The sequence below is a fragment of the Brachycentrus maculatus genome, unplaced genomic scaffold, assembly GCF_059751285.1.
Source record: "Brachycentrus maculatus isolate JH-2025_06_01 unplaced genomic scaffold, ASM5975128v1 h1tg000527l, whole genome shotgun sequence".
Taxonomy (NCBI): domain Eukaryota; kingdom Metazoa; phylum Arthropoda; class Insecta; order Trichoptera; family Brachycentridae; genus Brachycentrus; species Brachycentrus maculatus.
The window spans coordinates 288813-308430 of NW_028281273.1; the positions used below are offsets into that span (position 1 = coordinate 288813).

Sequence of the window (19618 nt, forward strand, 5' to 3'; positions counted from 1 at the left end):
TCAATTATTTAGCTCAATTATATATATAGCACCTGTCGCTGTGCCAGGCAGAAAATACAACATATAAACTAAAATCGAATGGCTGTATAATTGAATAGATAGTGTATCAAAATTAAAGAAATATTCTCAACAGGGTGCTCCATCACCTGATAACATTGCTTAAACTAATTTGTAATACAAATCAACATTTTTTAATTATGTCTTTATCCAATTAGTTCATGCATCAAATCTCGAATGATTATCTATTTAAGTAATTGTATACTTGATTTGGTTGTTTACAAAAACAAAAAAACAATACAGTTAACAATAGTGTTATCATAATGATTTACTTTTATTTAAAAATTAAAAGATATCTTCCTTAAATCATTTGCGATTGTAAATAGTATTTATCTTTTATAACCATTTCTATAAGAAAATATTATAAAACTAAAAATATTTTCCATGTTTTTATGTGCTTTAATTAAGTTACATAATTTCTTTTATATAATTGATAATTATTCTTCTAACCCATACCCACACCAAATGATGCAGGACACTGAATCCCATGGACTCAGTGTTATATTGATTAATTGCATGAAGTTAGGGTCAGCCACGCAAATTTGAAAAATCACTTATATTTAACATGAACCTCCTTGGGAATCAAGACCCGGCACCTCCAGCATGCTACCAAACGTGCTAACCACTACACTTTGAAAGTGGACAAATTATTAATGACAATTTTTCAATTGCAGAAAATCACGAAGTATGTAATAATGATTAAAGAAAACACTTGTTACTACAAAGTTAATGCCGAAACAATAAATAAAATAAGTATGTAATAATAATATATTTTGTCCGCCTCCGTAGTGTAATGGTCAGCACGCTCGGCTACCGTTCTGGAGGTCCCGGGTTCAATTCCCAAGGGGGGTAAAAATATAAATATAAGTGATTTTTTCCCTGTAATATTTATTCAATATTACCATGGACTGGTACTTGAAGCGGAGGGCTGATCACCTTTCCTTCATGTGTAAAAAACGATCATGATAACACTGCGTTTATAAGACACAGTGCCCTATGCACCATTGGGGTGCGGATAAGGGTTTTATTATTATTATTATTATTATTAATATTATTAGACATCAAATACTGTACAGAAGTAAATTTTCAGCTACTTTCTCAGATTTATTTTATAATACATGCATCCTCCTTTTTTTCAAAATATTTTAAAATTAATAACTGATAAAAACATTTTTATTGCCGACTTTATCGCAGAATTACATTCATACAATATTCTTAACCATATTCATGCAGGTATAAAATTTATTTTACAACAGATTACACTAACTGTAGATATAATATATTGAGCACTAGGTCAATTGTTTTTTTTATCAGGTCATAAACTTATTGGAAAAATAATGTAAAAGGTAAAAATGATTAATGAAAATAATGTTTTCATATCTGCACCTAATGGTGCATAGGGCACTGTATCACATTGACACAGTGTTATCTTAATCATTACTTGCGCTTCAGGTACAGTCTTCATATTTTGAATATTGAAAGCATTAACTTTGTGGATCATAGTGATATGTTATTTTGAGAAATAAAAAGACTTTGTTTTTTGATCCACTCACATTTTTACTAAAAACAACACTAATTTCGGCAACAACCTATTGCCCTCTTCAGGGTTTATTTTATGACTAGTTGGTTTTTAATAAAAATATGAGTGGATCAAAAAACAAAGTCTTATTATTTCTCAAAATAATAATACAAAGTCTTCAGTGCAGGTAAGTAAATATTGAAGTGAAAAATCATTCATATTTATTTTGACCTGGGAATCAAACCAGGGACCTCCAGCACTGTATCTCAACGCGCTTACCATTACACTATGAAGGTGGACAAATAATGTAAGTACCCAGATGTTTCCGTTTTGTAAAAAAAGTCATAACTTCTTCCTCTTGATCTTTCAATCATCACTATTCTATGAGCCTCTTACTATTTGGATGCACATATTGCTCACTCCTTTCAACAATGTCATCAAAAATCGTCAATTTTCAGTGGTGTATGTTTTCGGAATGCCCAGAAAATGTACTATATCCCAGCAAAAGCGGCATATTTTTAACTTAATATTTACCCGCTACAGGGCAGAAAGTTTTATTTTGCATTTTGAAGAAAAGGTATTGTTCAATTATTTTTTTAAATAAACTAAATATTTTTCAAATGAAGAAAAAAACATTCATGTTTAACTAAAAATATATGTTGCACAGTAAAAAGTTCAAAATGGCTTGATGTTTATTTTTAATACATTTTATTTTATTTTTAAACTTTAAAAACGATCTCCTAAAAATCAAGTTTTTTGGATATATGACGTTGAAAGGAGTGAGCGATATGTCACATATTTCCTTTCTCACACACACAATAATCATTACAGCTTAATAAGTCAACATTCCACCATTTGGATTATTTTTACAATTTTTAAGAAATTGTGTCAAAAAGTAGAAATATATATTTTCAAAAAAAAGACAAGATTTTTTTAAAAATCATTTTATTTTGATATATTTCTTCAAATGATTCCAATTTTAAATATGTAATATAAATAAACATTGATAAATTATAAATATAAAGAAAAAAAATTAAAAACATTGTGGTATAAATAAATTTGTATGAATAACCTTGTATTATATCATATGGTGTAATTAAATTACTTTTGATAAAATTACTTTCAACGTTTTCTCCATTTCATCACCTATGATGTGACATTCCCCAAGTCCATCTGAGCAAAATGGAGAATCAAAAAAATCTCAAATATGAATATTTTTTCTGTATTAAGCTACGTAACATATCGTGGGTATACTGGCAAAAAACGTTAACTCTAAAATCCCTGTTTGTATAATCCGTTATTTAAAGCTTTTAGCCTGAATAAAATCACTTCACTTCATTAAAACCCTTATCCGCAGCCCAATGGTGCATAGGGCACAGCATCATATAAACGCAGTGTTATTTTGATCATACACATAAAGGAAAGGTGATAAGCCCTCCGCTTCAGGTACCAGTCCAGGGTAATATTGAATAAATTATTAGAGTGAAAAATTCACCCCCCCCTCTGGGAATCGAACCTGGGACCTCCTTAATGGTAGCCAAGCGTGCTGACCATTACACTATGGAGGCGGACTGAAAAAAATAATCGCTATTAAACTTAAAGTTGAATTTACTTTTAAAATAACATACTTATGACATTTCAAATAACGTAGTGTATTTTGCCAGTTTATAGAACGTTAAAAAGTCTTTATAATTTGCATCATGAAGTCCAAATTGCATGTTTTTGAGTTAATGTTTTTTGCCAGTACACCCACGATATGTGATCCAGTAGTGATATATTCACACACACTAAACATCCAATGGTTTGCTCCGACAGCGAACATTACTGCAGATTGCAAATTTTTGCATAGTAGATACATACTCGGCTTTGTACTGTTAATATACAAAGTGACAATTATTAAATGTAAAATCATGGTGTGGTGATGAGATGTGATTCGGGAATATTGTTTACAAAAATACAAAAACAAATGTAAAATGAGATCAATTTTATACAACACATGTAATTAATATGCATGTCCGCATCGTTTAAAAAAATGTCTACATTTATGCAATGTAAAAAAAGTCTTAATATTTTATCACAATAAATTCTATATATTAATTTCAGTCGGTGCAAAATATTCCAGTGTTCCTGTAATATTTTTTGTTAATATTAATAAACTCGTTAATGAAAATATATTTGGCTTCTAAATGTGTTTAATATCACTTATCTATTAATCAATCTTTATTTTTTATCTCGAATTTTATATAAAACGATTATCATTATAGGCATTATTTAGGAATAAATGTTTTAGGATATTATGTATGTAATCAGCCTCAGAGACATGAGTTCAAATATTTAAATTTAATAAAAAATATATTTATACATTTATCCTATATCGGCTGGTCTAAGTTGTCTTTCTCCTTCACTGAGAAATATCAACATAGCCTTATACAACAAATATACCCCGAGAAGTTTCTTTTGTTTGAGATTCCACGTGGAAACAATACCGTAATAATTTCCGGGCTTGATGTTTTTTAAATTCTTCAAACCGATTACCTCGATCATCGCTGCTTCCCTAGTATACGCCTCAACCGGTATTACATTCTGGAATATGTGTAAACAAATCACTCCCGAATTATCATTCCAAATATCCAAGATGTGTTGAATCTTCTTGTCGTTAGACTTCATGTGTCCGGTGTTGTACTGAGTAACAGCTTGGTAGAGGTGAGAATACGGTCTTGAGCGTTTGCCTTTTCCTATGTAGAATATAGAATCTATGAAATTTCTCCATATTTCTGGCCTGGAGATTGTCTCAGACCGGCAGGGGAGATTGTCCGTTATCCGGGGGTCCAATAGAAGATATGTAAAGGAAGTCTTTGTTATTCCTTCCCTCCATTTTTTATTGATATCCGGTTCCGCAAACTGAGTCGCAATTTGTTTTTCCAGTGATATATAGGGAGAGAGATCACAATTCCAAGTTTCATCTCTAAATGTTTTTTCCAGCTCTATGGGATAAGCTGTAAGTCAAATAAATAAATAAAAACATTTGCTAATGTATATAAAATGTTTCTGCATAAAATATCTACTTTAAAAATCAAAGTTTGAATGCATCTTTGCATCCTTTAGGCCCAATCTTCCGCCAAATGGAAAATTTTTAGATGGCTAAATACTACACAAAATTATACAAAGCATTTGATACACAAGAATAGACTGACTGCATGTAAAAATAATCTACTGTATATATGATAACTCAATGTACAGTCAAGTCTTTTTGCTTTTTGATATCAATATATATTTTTTATATTATATTTAATTTGATACCTTTACATAATTTTGACTGAATTCTAACACATTTTAGGAAACCTTTTGTCATAACAATAAAATACAACTTCGTTATTTAAATTAATTTTGACACTTATTATTTTGGTGTCTATTTCTATCAATAAAAACATTAATTTGAAAAAAATAAAGTGACTAGAGTAGGTACCTATTGTTTAAAATAAGTAATAAAATATCTTACTTTTGTGGACTTCAATCTGCTGTAGTTTTGGAGTCTTTCTCAATTTTTGTAAACGATTTAGATAAACTCTCTTGGTTGATTTGGTGATGGGCCCGGTGGTGACACCGAGTGTAGTTAGCTCTTTTCGCAAGGTATCGGTATCATAGTCCAACGCTATCGGCAATGATGATGTTGAACTAGCTTTCGACACCATCGAACCATCACAAGACTCGATTGTAACCCTTGAAAGAGCAAAATGAAACGTGGAGACTAATTTACAAACAATTAAGATACAAATTATGAGCATAAATGATGATGTTGAACTAGCTTTTGACACCTTGCTTTTGAATAATCACAAGACTTAAATAAATTACAAGACTCAATTAAGAATTACTTAATAAACAAAACGAAACACGGAAACTAATTTGCAAACAATTAAAATACAAATTATGGGCAGAAAATAGGTAGCATTCATAAAAGAAATCAACTTTTCCTTAGATCCATATGGTAATTGAAATCGATCCATCAAAATACGTGTCATAATTTTTTAATTTTAAATATTGGTATTTACTGAGTTTTTTTTTTAATGGGAGCCACACAATGAATCCCGAATCAATTAGATCTCACATCGCTCACTCCTTTCAAGAACGTCATAAATCAAAAATCGTCAATTTTCAGCTGTGCATCTTTTCAGTGCCCAGAAAATTTACTATATCCCAGCAAAAGCAGCATTTTTTAAACTTAATATTTACTCGCTACAGGGCAGAAAGTGTTGTTTTTGCATTTCGAAGAAAAGGTATTGTTTAATTATTTTTTTAAATAAACTAAATATTTTTCAAATGGAGAAAAAACCTTCTGGTTTCACCTAAAAAGATCTGTTGCACAGTAAAAAGATCTGTTGCACAGTAAAAAGTTCAATGAGTGGCTTGATATTTATTTTTAATATATTGTATTTTATTTTAAAACTTAAAAAACGTTCTCCTGAAAAATCAGGATTTTTGAAAAATTTTTGATTTATGACGTTTTCGAAAGGAGAGAGCGATATGTCTTTTATTTACTACACAAATGATATATAAATATACTTACGAAACGGGTGTAGCTAATATCCTTTTCTCAATCAGAGCTATGCCAGCCTGTTCATCTTCATATTTATACTCTTCAATAATACTCGCTAATGTCTCGTTCACTACTGGAACAGATGCTTCACTCAAATTTGTCTTGCTACTAATTGATTCTGGCCGTGAACTGGTTATTGAGATACGATCATCATTATCCTTAACACTCCCAGCTATCTTATTTAAAGTATTTGCAAAATCATTGCTCGTCAAAAGTGCTTTGTTCAAACAATCGGAAAATATGGAACCGTCACTAGAGCTGCAATCGGCCTGGTTATCATAAGACTTATCACTTCTATGCGAAGTTAATATAGTAGACTGTTCGGCGCTTTCTTTCAAGTCGCCAGGTTGAAGATCCGTGAAGCTTTTAGAAGCTTTGGATGATTTATTTGGAGAATAAGGACTTTGGCATCTATCCAGCTTGTTAGCGTTATCACAAGGCCCAGATTGTCGTAAGCCATCGCTGCTTTTATCCTTGAGAAATACACTAAACAGTTGATTATGACTATTCTTGGTAAATTCTATAGGCATGATTCCAGATAAAGAATGATCACTCGAAGTAGACTCAGTTTCACTAGCCGTAGAATTCAAATCGTTGAGTTGCTGAACATCTTCATTATCTAACAATGATTTCTGGAGTTCGTTGAAAGATGCCAAACAACTTTTATAGATAGAAGACTGTTTGGATGTTTCTAGCTTTTGAGATATCTTTCTTTTGTTTCTAAATTCGACGTTGTTAAGTATGTTAATGGAAGAGTTATTGGAATCTTTCCTGTCACAGAGAATATTCCCAGATGATAAGGGCCTGTTGACAGGTGTTACTTGATCTTCCGATTGTTCTTCATAAATAATATTTTGCTTAAGTATAGGACTCCTTGAAAACCATTCAGATATAAATTCTGATTTCTTAAATGCATCAACGTGGATAATTTCATCAGGTATATCTGTCGGAATATATTCTCCTTCTACTATTCCGTTATTTATTATAATCTTATCTAGAAAAAAAAACAATCAAAAGTAAATAAGGATAAAAATTAGTAGTGATTTAAAAAAATTATTTATTTCTTATGGTAATGACTCCTATGATTCACGTCCCGGGTATAATACCTGGCATGGTCAAAAATGTATAAATATATTACGATTGTCTCAACTGACAAAGAGGATTTTAAAAAGGTGATATGGAAGTCTGGGCATTTACAAGGCTTGCGACCTATCACTAATCACTTGCATCATTTAGTACACTTGGTACCACTCACCACCCGGACTATTATTGAACATCCATGTTATCTACATCCTTGGAAATTATCTCAGCCCGTGATTGAACGTTCATTAATTACAAAACTTCTTTATATACTTCATGTAACAAGTTCCTAGCGCCGTCTGTTGAAATTCTTGCAACGTAAAATAGGTGAAACCAAATACAATCAATACAATCAAATTATTTCAGTTACTAGAAAATACCTGAATATTTTTAAAAAAATATGTATTCTTATTTATTAACCAGTTAATGACGGATCATCTAATAATTACCCAGACTTTTCATCATAACTAAACTCAGAGAGATATTTTCGCCGCACTGAAGTTGAAATTTAAATACAGATTTGTGTTTATAAATAATTAAACACATTTTACTTTTGAATCATCTATGTTTAAATCACGATATTTCTAACACAGCAACCCCAAAAGTCCTGGTATCCAAAGGGTTAAGGGGATATTCACAAACACAGAATTCATTCCGCCGGAGAGATTTTTTTAAAGAATGTATATTGGATATTTTTTGTTTTGTAGAATATATATAGAAAAAATATTTTATATATTTTTTTTGTAACTCCATGCCTTTCAATAACTCTTTTCTTTTCTAAACCTGGATATAGAGAAAATTAAGTTGCAGCTCACCTAATATTGGGCCGTAACGGAATGCACTATGCGCAATTGAGAAGCAAGAAGCAAATTAAAAGTCTGATGAAATAAACTGATAGCTTTGTTTCGGGTAGATAACATATTTATTTATTGATTTGGCGTTGAATTTGTAGAACTCCATTTTAATTTATGTGTTAATTTTAAATCAAACACAGATTTTTTGAGTCTACTAAGTTGTATTTTATTAACAAAAACACATAAAAAATTACTAACTAACTAACTAACCATCACGCTGCTTCCCCGCAGGGGTAGGCAGAGAGAATCGAACGCCACACCACTCTGTCTTTGCAAACATTCTTTGCCTCTTCTACATTCATGCATCTCCTCATACATACCCGACGATTATTACGACTCCTGACCCGGCCGCTTTCAAGTATTTGACATACCTGATTGTGCCAAGTTTTCCTCGGTCGTCCTCTGCTTCTTTTTCCAACTACATTTGCCCCATAAATTTGTTTAACCGTTCTTTCTTCACTCATACGCTCCACATGTCCAAACCATCTCAACATACCTTTCTTAATTTTATCGATAATGCTTATCTCAGCCTTACATTCTTTCCTTATTTCATCATTCGAACATCTATCAAATATCGTTTTGCCACACATTCGTCTGAGGGATCGCATAAAAAATTATATTGTGACAATTGCTTCGCCTTGTTAGGGCATTATCAAACGAATGTGAAGATCAAATGGACTACGGTCCTTATGTAGCTATACAATTATAAGTGACAGTTTTAACACGTGCAGCAATAATTTTAACACGTTTTAACACGTGCAGCAATATTATTGCTGCACGTGTTAAAACTGTCACTTAGAATTGTATAGCTACATAAGGACCATAGTCCATTTGATCTTCACATTCGTTTGATAATGCCCTAACAAGGCGAAACAATTGTCACAATATAATTTTTTATGTGTTTTTGTTAATAAAATACAACTTAGTAGACTCAAAAAATCTGTGTTTGATTTAAAATTAATACATAGATAACATATATTTGCCTTAAACCACAAACATTACAATTATAGCCTTATGCTCACCTAGGCTTAAACTATATTTTTCCGGGGTATTTGTTTGACATTGCCTGTAATTCTCTACGGTTTTCAGGAATTTGACAACAGCGATGTGGTGCTCTTCTGTTGCGTAATCCAATGGTGTTTTACCATCATCGTCCTTGCAGATCACATCACCCCCGTGTTCAACCAGCATCTTCACAACACTCAGTCTACCCCATGCGGCTGCCACATGCAACCACATGCAATGGTGTCATCCCATCGTCTGAACTGAAAATGAGATTGATAAATTTTAAAAATCTTTATATATATATTTTATTTATAAAATAAAAGTCCGTTATTAAATATGTTTCCAATCACTTATCATCCCTGATCCCTTTTGACTGTGACTGCTAATCAAAAAAAAAAATAAAGCCACTTGAGATCTACCTAAGCTTCGTTCCCTAACCATCAAAATATTTTGAATATTGTTTAGTACAGGGGTTCCCAAAGTGTGCGCCGCGGCGCCCTAGTGCGCCGTAGAAAGTCAAGAGGGGCGCCGTGAGTCGATTTTCTTATCATTATCCAAAACCATAAATATTCACGGGTACCTATAAAGCAAAAAAAATATTTTGAGAGCTAGCATCGTTTTACCCAACTTCTATTATTGTAGGTACCTATTTCTTTCGACTATAATATATATATATATATATATATATATATATATATATATATATATATATATATATATATACATATACATATACATATACATATACATATACATATACATATACATATACATATACATATACATATACATATACATATACATATACATATACATATACATATACATATACATATACATATACATATACATATACATATACATATACATATACATATACATATACATATACATATACATATACATATACATATACATATACATATACATATACATATACATATACATATACATATACATATACATATACATATACATATACATATACATATACATATACATATACATATACATATACATATACATATACATATACATATACATATACATATACATATACATATACATATATATATATATATATATATATATATATATATATATATATATATATATATATATATATATATATATGTATATAGTCACACTATCTATTCCAAATAGCTTACTAAAGTAGGGCGCCGTGACAAAATACTAAACTTGGAAGTGCGCCGCGGGCTGAAAAAGATTGGGAGCCCCTGGTTTAGTAGATAGTGTTTTAGTATTAATCAGTCTTGATAATGAAGCGATATAATTAAGTTATAATAAAATATTTATACTGATTTTAAAACAAAGTTACATTTTAATTATATTATTTATCTTTAATAAAAACCTTTAGGTGGTATAAGTATCTTAACACACTAAGGACGGGAAAGGTATTTCTACCCGTTTGATTGATTGATGCTTAAAGACAGGAAGGGTATTTTTACGTTCTGCGCCGGCCTCCTTTTTCAGTCAGAAATGAAGGAATTACATATTTAATGTTTTTATATGAATATTATGTAACAATCTCTTTGTTGAGGTCTTAACTATATGTACATTATTATCAATTCCCGTCGCCAGTGGTCCGCTGGCAAAAAAACACCTGTCCTAAGGACGTTTGTGCACTACACGGAATTTTATCATCCGACACTTCAGTTAGCGTGATAAAACGATGATTGGCTTGGATTGGCTTATGCTTTTGTCCATCTTTCTTCGGATCGGTGCTCTTGATCGGTGCGTGAACACGTTGCGCGTAAATTCGATCACGCTAAACTGTTGTAGTCACTTTTATTTTTCAAAACCACACTGCCAAAAAACTGTGTAGTGCAAAAGCTCACTAAGTGTGTACCTTATATAGCATATTCATTATTTAAAATACAATGAAAAAATAACTGTATACTAAAAACAAAAGATAAAAAAGAGATATATAATTGTAAACATGCATGCAAACATACAGATATATACGCACAACAAAATAATCATGAAAATAAACAAACAAAATAATCATGAAAATAATAATTTTAGGCGATTTCTATAACGCCATTTTTTCATCCACATCGCAGTTCTAAAGTATGAAAGTGAGATGATTTAGAAAAAAATAAAAACGCGCAAAACATTTTGTTTACAATATTATAAATAAAAATATTTTTTCTGCACATTCAATTAAGAGTTTTATCATTTTTATTTACCGTTCGTTGGGAAGTCCGCCTTGTGCAATAATCAATTTAGTGAATTTCTCGGCATTTTCTTCAGGATTTAACCCGGCAGCTAGATGGAGAATGTTTATACCTTTGTTAGGTATTATTTCATTGGGATTTACGCCCGTTATCTTCAAGAGTGTTTCTGCTTGCCTGTCATACAAAATAACCCCATAAAATTAAGATATTTAAGTCAACATTACCATTAATAGTACCAGAGAATAATAAAGTAAGGCTCACTTTTGGTTATTTTCGAGAATACTTTTGTAAATACAGTCAAGTACACACATTTTTCCATCCATAATGAATCTCTTTATGAACTACGTCAAATTTAATACTAGAATCTATCGTGATAAATCATATTACTTTTTGCAAAAAGTTCTCAAAAAGTAAAATTCGAAGTTTATTTTTAAAAGTTTTCTGACAGATTGATAGGACGCGCAAAATCAAAGAAAATACTACATGCATGTTATAAAATCTGGGGCTACAAGTTTTCTGTGTGAATATATGCGATTTAATACTGATTTCAATATAACCTCTATTGCGAGTAGTTCGAAGGCTTATTTTCGTTTACTGTGTAGAGTTAAGATAACCTACCTATTCTCATATTTTTATTTTACATTTGTGGCTAAAATGTAAACTTTTACAGATATTTACAAAGAAAATAATTGAATATTATTTTTCTATTACAAAATATAATATGTAAAACATAGTCAATCTTGAAAAATAATCAGAGGAAATACATGTATATGAAAAATAAAGATTTTTCTCTTGCTCTAACTGTATGACCACTAATGTTATACCGAAACATAAATTGTCTAAGTAACAATTTACTTAAATTTCTTAGGGTGGTGACTCACCGGAGCATTTCGTCGTAACGTAACGTCGTAACATCGCTCGTGGCGAGCATCAGCAACTATGGATGGAGCGCTCGGCTCGATGTACTGACTATACGAATGCTCGCATCGTGACGTGTTACGTTACGACGAAATGGCTCCGGTCAGTCACCACCCTTAGATTTTCATTATTTTATATGAAATCATGGTTCTCAATTCTTACTTCTTCTTTGTATATAATATAAAATTTTGTCTACCCTCCCACCAGTCTGACGATTTCGGTAACGACGAAACCCGGCTGCTGATAAAATATTAATTTCTCAAATTTATCATTACTTACCTCTATAGAAGACTTAAAAGTAGGCCCCAAAAGTGATTTGTCCAGCATGCATTTAGTTTTTAAAGGATGTACATACATACTTATTATATTACTATATTTCATGATAAATTAGAAGATGTCAGCATGTAACATGTACAGTTTTGAAACTTTCTTTCACAGCTATTATCATTAATTGACTGAACACAAGAAGTTTATTAATTTTGATTATTTTTACTAACTAACCATCACGCCGCTTCACCGCAGGGTAAGGCAGAGAGGATAGAATGCTACACCACTCTATCTTAGCGAACAATCTTCGCTTCTTCCACATTCATGCATCTCCTCATACATACATACCTTCCAATTATTTTGACTCCCGACCTGACCGATTTAGAGAATTTGACATACTTGAAAGTGGTATTTTTATAGTAAGCTGAATACAAAATATTAATTTAAATTCCTTTAATTATTTTCTAAACTCTTGTGCCTTGCATAAAAATAATAATATTTGGCTAATTTCTATAGTGCCATCATTGCAAAATGATATCTCAAGGGTGCTTGATATTTTTGTTATTTACCATATCTTGTATTTTTTTAAACCCTTATCTGCACCTGATGGTATGTATAGGGCACTGCATCATATAAACACAGTGTTACCTTGATCATTAACAGATGAAGGAAAGGTGATCGGCCCTCCGCTTCAAATACCAGTCCAGGGTAATTTTGAATAAATATTAGAGTGAAAAAATCACTTATATCATCAGGTATAGTCTAAAGTTGACCTGATGATGGAATGATTATTCCGGAACCGGTAGTCGTGAAGTAGAGTTTTTAAGTATTACATATTATAGAAAGTGAACGTTGAATGATAAGGATAATATTTATTTGGACCCCCCACCTGAGAATCGAACCCGGGACCTCCAGTACGGTAACCGAGCGTGCTGATCATTATTACACTGCGGAGGCAGACATATTTTGTATTTACTATGTGCTACATACTGCTTACTAAACTATGGTATACAGCAGGGTATGTACCCCTGAGTGCCTCAGCTATTGGTGCTATTTTTCATTCTTCTCATATTGTACGTACCATTCTCCTATAATTCCTCACCCATATAGCAGTAGTATTCTTCACCCTGAGTATCAATATGTGATGTGTCGGATTGTGATCCCGTGGTTAGTGTCGCAGACAGAGTCAGAGTTAGGGTTCAAACCCACTCTACCACAATTTGATACCTATTTTTATCAACGAGCTGCTTAGGATAACGAGAATAGTATGAAATTGATATTTTTGTGTATAACTTGGCACAATCAGATCAATCAGAAACTAAAATCTAGTGGTGTCAAAAGTTTGCGTAATCGAAGGGCATGTATGACTAGATGTATGGATGTGAAGGAGGCGAGGAGTGTATATCACGACAGAAGAGTATGGCGTTCCATCCATTTTGCCTACCCCTGTGTGATGACAATAGTAGTAGTAATAAAAACAAACAAACACTTCTCATTTCATTAATTAATTGGTGAATTCTATCCATTTTTAATTTAAGTTTTACCTGGTAAATATGACTATTTCATAAAATGTATTGTGACATGTCGCCCACTCCTTTCAAGAACGTCATAAATCAAAATACTTGATTTTTCAGGAGAACGATTTTAAAGATTAAAAATATAACACAATGTATTAAAAATAAATACTAAGCCACTTATTGAACTTTTTACTGTGTAACAGATCTTTTTAGGTAAAACCTGAAGGTTTTTTCTACATTTGAAAAATATTTAGTTTATTTATAAAAATAATTAAACAATACATTTTCTTCAAAATGCAAAAACAACATTTTCTGCCCTGTAGCGGGTAAATATTAAGTTTAAAATATGCCTCTTTTGGTGGGATATAGTACATTTTTTGGGCATTTCGAAAACATGCACAACTGAAAATTGACGATTTTTGATTTATGACGTTCTTGAAAGGAGTGAGCGATGTGTTTCGATGCATTCTGTATCATTTTCAAACACCGTATGTGAAGCTAATTCTAAATTTTAAAGTTGGGTCCTTGGGGCGTTGAAGTTTGATTATGAGTGGTAATCAACACCAACTTCAACTCGGCCAAGGCTCAACAACTGACTAGATTTTTTAATAAAAAACTCAAGTTTAAAATTGAACACTGACAAAGGTCAGTCTATAACCTGATCAGTCTATAACCAGATTGACGAGGTATTCTCTCATTATTTAGAAAATTTGCAGTCTAAACCCTTCACTGCATAGTGTATCAAATTTGTTACATACCCAAAAGTTAGTGTTAAAATGTACTTTAAAAATATAAGCAACCATTCTTTGTTGTTACTGATTAGATACATTCATAACTCACATATATAGTTCATAATTTAGCCAAAAGACGCGCTATGAACGCCAAAATAATAACTTCACTTGTCTCTCGAAGACGAACTGTCAATGCAGTCATGCAAAAAAAAGTCATGCAGTGAAGGGTTAATTACTTGTTCTATACTTCAGCTATCATTAGCCTATAATTTCTTTTTGAGAGTATGAATTAATGGAAATTGATGAATTCAATATAAATTTAATTTTCTTATCCTGAAATAATAAAATCGTTGACAAATCCAAAGGAAGCAACATAATATCAACTGTATCTAAAACCTAAAACGTTTTAAAAAACAATAAAATTATGTTTAAATACTATTGAAGTTAAAAATAAAGTAGTGTTTCTTATGCCACAAGGAATTCAACAAAATTCAGCATTTAAAAAAAAATATTTTAGACAAACCAAATCGAACGTAAACAATCTTAATAAATGAATAAAGTTATTTTGGAATCTTCAAAATACCTTGAAACACATAAATATATATAAAATGATAGGGGTATTAAAAGAGGTCATAAAATAAATAAAACAATTCAGCGTAAGAAATAATTTATTGTATTATTTCCATTTCAATAATTTCTAAGAAAAAAAATCCAAAATGTTAATTATTACAATTAAAAAATACACAATCAATATATTTATTTTTTTGTTTTCAATCATAAATTATGCACATTGTCATAAATGATGTATTCAGTCTACAGCAGGTATTGACAAACTATGACTGTGAGTTTTAAGCCTTTACTTACACTATTTACAACACAAATGCGAGACATTGTCAAGATATTTCGACTCGAGGAGTTTTATCTTAATCCACAAAATGAAATAAAAATAATAAAATAAGGACCCTAAGTGCGGTTTTCTTCCGTAAACGAATCACATTGTCAACTTAACATTACATGGGATTTACAACACTCAATGTTTTGTGCACTCTAATACACCACACCCATCACATTTAATTTACAAATTATTTATACAATCATGTTCGCTTTCGTGGAATGCAGATATAAAAACAAAAAAATGAGGCAGGCAGTCAAAATAAACAGTCGAATAACTTCAGCCGAAGATTATTGATGAACTGATTTTAGTATCTTTGACCGAGTTACCATTCCGAATTCAGTATGCGACTTTCCAGAAACGTATCGCACGGAGAAACAATTGTGGTTACTGATACACGGAATCCGCATAAGGGAATTAAAATGTAACATTTAACCTTAATAAGCGTACAGGGTTATCGAAATAACTTTTACAAAGAGTTGATAGACAGGTACAACAAGAAATGTATCACAATGAATAGACCTAAAGAACAATCATCGAGTCTAAGCGGAGTGGAACGGATGCGACACTGAGCACTGAGCACTCACTAGAATGTTTCTAGGTTAGCGGCGGGGTCTAGAGGCCCTGCTACTACTAGTCTCGCTGCGCCTAGCCGATGCCTCCCTCACTTGGGCGGGAATGTATTAACAACCGTGGCCGCGGCTGCCTGCTGACTAGCTAGGACTGCGGCTGCTGCAACACAAACAGCCTCCATTAGTCACGGCGACCTCTCGCACCTTCCTCTCACTCGCCACACGTTCCACACTCTGCTCGTGACACAACTTCAAACAGACATTCATTATCGGATTACAAAGTCATTAAATGCTTATCACAGATGTAGCAAAATAATATTTTTGTAATGACTATTATTTAATCGATACTCTAATGACGGACTTAGTGTTTAATTTAATATTTATAGTATTCAATCGAGATAACTCTCCTAAAACTTTAGTAGTTATCCTTCATAAATGCCTAGGTAGTCTTATAGATATAAACGATAATAATAAAACACCCGTATGGACAATTGTGCATCTGAATTTTCGATTAAGACTTTAGCGGTAATGGAGTAAAGTTGAGAGAAAACAAGATGAAAGCGAAGAAGGTCTATTTCTCGCGATGATTGGGAGGTTGGCATGTACAAGCTGTCACTAGAGGCTATAGACTATCAGGCAGGAGAGCGACTAATCACACACCGATGTATATATCCGAAAGGCCGAGACTTTAACAAACATTTCTTCTATGTAAAATTTAAGTACAAAAATATCCATACAACAGAACACATCGCCTCTAATAAGTAGCATCTCTAATAAGCCGAGTGTTAGAAACTGAATCCAATTTTCAAATTAACGTATTTACAAAGTAAAAATGAACATTTTATCACAGATTTGTCTACAACACCTAAAAAATTATTTCTTAACATAGCACAAATACTGCTTTGATTATGTTTACTAAAGTAATCTTAAGATAATGAACCCGAGTGTTACTGTTGTTTAATTTATTTCACTTTTATCACTTTTAACCGATACTTAATACTAACGCAAATTCTAAAACACAATAATGCAATATTTTCTAACCACCAATATGGTGTACAAAAATAAGCAATCGCTTCAAATCGCCACATTATGAGCACTATTCGTATTACAGAGTCGGAGTGAGTTCCAATAGTTCTCGGAGACCGTCGATTCATTGTTTTTAAACTCGTCACAATTTAATATTTACTAAACGATAAAATAGTTTTAAAATTCACATCCAAGTAATTGTCCATTAGGTTCCCCACCTCCAATTTGGCGCATCGACTTACTTTATAATTTTCGACACTTTATATTACGAAGGTAATAATTCAAGAATGAAAATCCAGATTTCAAGTCGAGTCTATAATGTAACGCTACCAAGAGACGCCGGTTCCGCCGCGAGTTCGGATAATGTTCTTTCTTTACAGCGGGGCGGGAGCGTCTCTACGCCCGTCCCGCCGGAGGGGCGGGGGCGGGCGCCGGGGGCAGGGGCTATTGTCAGGGGCGCACCAGGGGCTTACCTCCGTAGGGGGTCGGGTACAGGGTGTAGGGCAGGCCCACGTGCGTGTGGTGGTGCGTGTGCACATGGCGCTGCGGCGGGGGCGAGCGCGCGTCCTTGCCGGGCTCGGCGGGCGGCGCGGGCGGCGTGCCCCCCGGCTTAGCGGGCGCGGGCGGCGGCGGCGCCCCCGGCGGCGGCGCGCCCGCCGCGCCCGCGCCCGGGCTGCCCCCCGCCGCGCCCGCCTTGGGCGTGGGCGACTTGAGCGCGCGCTCCTGCAGCTCGTGGATCTTGTGCGAGGAGGAGTAGTACTGCGAGGCGTGGTGCTGCAGCAGGTCCAGCGCCTTGGCGGGCGGCGGCGGCCGGCTCAGGTCCTCAGGCCCGGGATAGCGCGGCAGCGGGACGGGGTGCAGGTAGGGCCCTGGCCCGTACGGCCCCGACACCAGCATGGGGTTGAGCGTGCGGTACATGGGGTCGAAGGGCAGCCCGCCGTACTGGGGCGGCTGCATGTAGGAGGGATGCAAGTAATACTGCGAAGTGGGAGGCGGCGGAGGGCCCGTGGTCTCCATGGTAGGTTTCTGCCCCTCCTGCTTGATGGGCTTGGTGTCCTCCTTGTTCCCTTTGGAGCTATCTTCCTGCTTTCCCTCCTTGGGGGTGGGCGCCTTGGGAGCCCCTCCCTGCGGCTTGCCGGACCCCTGCTGCGGCGGAGCACCCGGTTTCCCAGGATCCGGACCCATCGAGCTTTCTTTTCGTCTTTGCTGTTCCAATGACATGTAATATCTGAAATTTAAAAATTAATATTTATAATTAACTACATACTCTTATTCATATTAAAAGGAATAACCCGCAAAGCCTCTTTTCCGATGGGGAATGAAATTAAGAAAAATACACCACAAACGCAAAAATCAACACAAAACAAATCTTCGTTTTATTAATTTTGCTATCGGTTGGAATCAAACCTATAATACCAGTTTCATCTACCCAACCATGCCTTCTTTTTCTTCATACCCTCATCTGCACCCAATGGTGCATAAGGAAGTGCGTCAAATTGATGCGATGTTTGTTTATGTTGATCGGTAATTATACGAATGCAAGGTAATCAGTCTTACGCTTCAGGTAATCGGTCGTACGCCCAGGGTAATTAATTAAATAAATATTACAGTGAAAATACATTTATACCTAGGAATCGAACCTGGGCTCTCCAGCACGGTAGCAACGTGGTAACTATTACTATATGGAGTTGAACATCGACCCAACAATACTATGCCACTTTTATCTTTCTCTTATTCTAAAAGTCAAACTGTTTAAGGCCACAGTCATGATACGAATGGCAAATGTCAACCGGCAGAAAGATTACCGTAAAATAACTGGAACAGCAGAATGTAGGAAGATTCTTTCTAGGTCTTGTCCCAAATACTACTCTACAAAGTCTACTCATGTATAAATCAATACACAATATGGCTCTAGAGTATCTAAAACAGCTGTGTATTCCAGATGAATTGGTCGATAGACAACTGCATGGGCAAAGTGATCTTACCAGCTCGCAACCAGCGCACTAAATTTGGCGAGCGTGCCTTTGCTGTTGCGGGCCCGATGGCGTGGAATGCTCTTCCACCAATGGTTAGAAACAGAGAGAGTGAGATCTTTAGAAAAAAACTAAAAACACATTTGTTTGCTAAATCATTTCCACCATAATATTTTCCCCGATTCATTCACAGTGAAGCGCCCTTGAGGTAGTATTTTACGAAAATGGTGCTATATAAGTTATCCAAATTTATTATTGTTATTATTAAATGCATTGAGGTATGCAGAAAAATATCACTCCAATTTTTTCTTGTATTTAAACTCTATTCAATAATTATAGATCCCATTTTTTAATCTAAGAATAAAAAAGTACTTATTGACAGATTTTTAGTAAGACACTAACCAACATTATCAGC

At 33.9% G+C, this 19618-nt stretch overlaps 1 protein-coding gene and 1 pseudogene across 2 annotated transcripts in view; both read right to left on the bottom strand.

The window, feature by feature from the left end:
• Positions 1-2526: 2526 nt before the first annotated feature.
• On the bottom strand, positions 2527-11755 carry LOC148301710 (uncharacterized; annotated as a pseudogene).
• Positions 11756-15390: 3635 nt separating this feature from the next.
• Positions 15391-19618, bottom strand: part of LOC148301711 (uncharacterized) — a 352511-nt gene continuing 348283 nt past the window's right edge. For both annotated transcript variants that reach the window (XM_088272798.1, XM_088272797.1), the window contains 2 exons: positions 17704-18458; positions 15391-16364 (listed from right to left, as the gene is read on the bottom strand). In XM_088272798.1, coding sequence (XP_088128924.1) covers positions 16297-16364; positions 17704-18458 — 823 coding nt within the window. In that variant the 3' untranslated portion in view covers positions 15391-16296. The remainder of the gene's footprint in view (positions 16365-17703; positions 18459-19618) is intronic.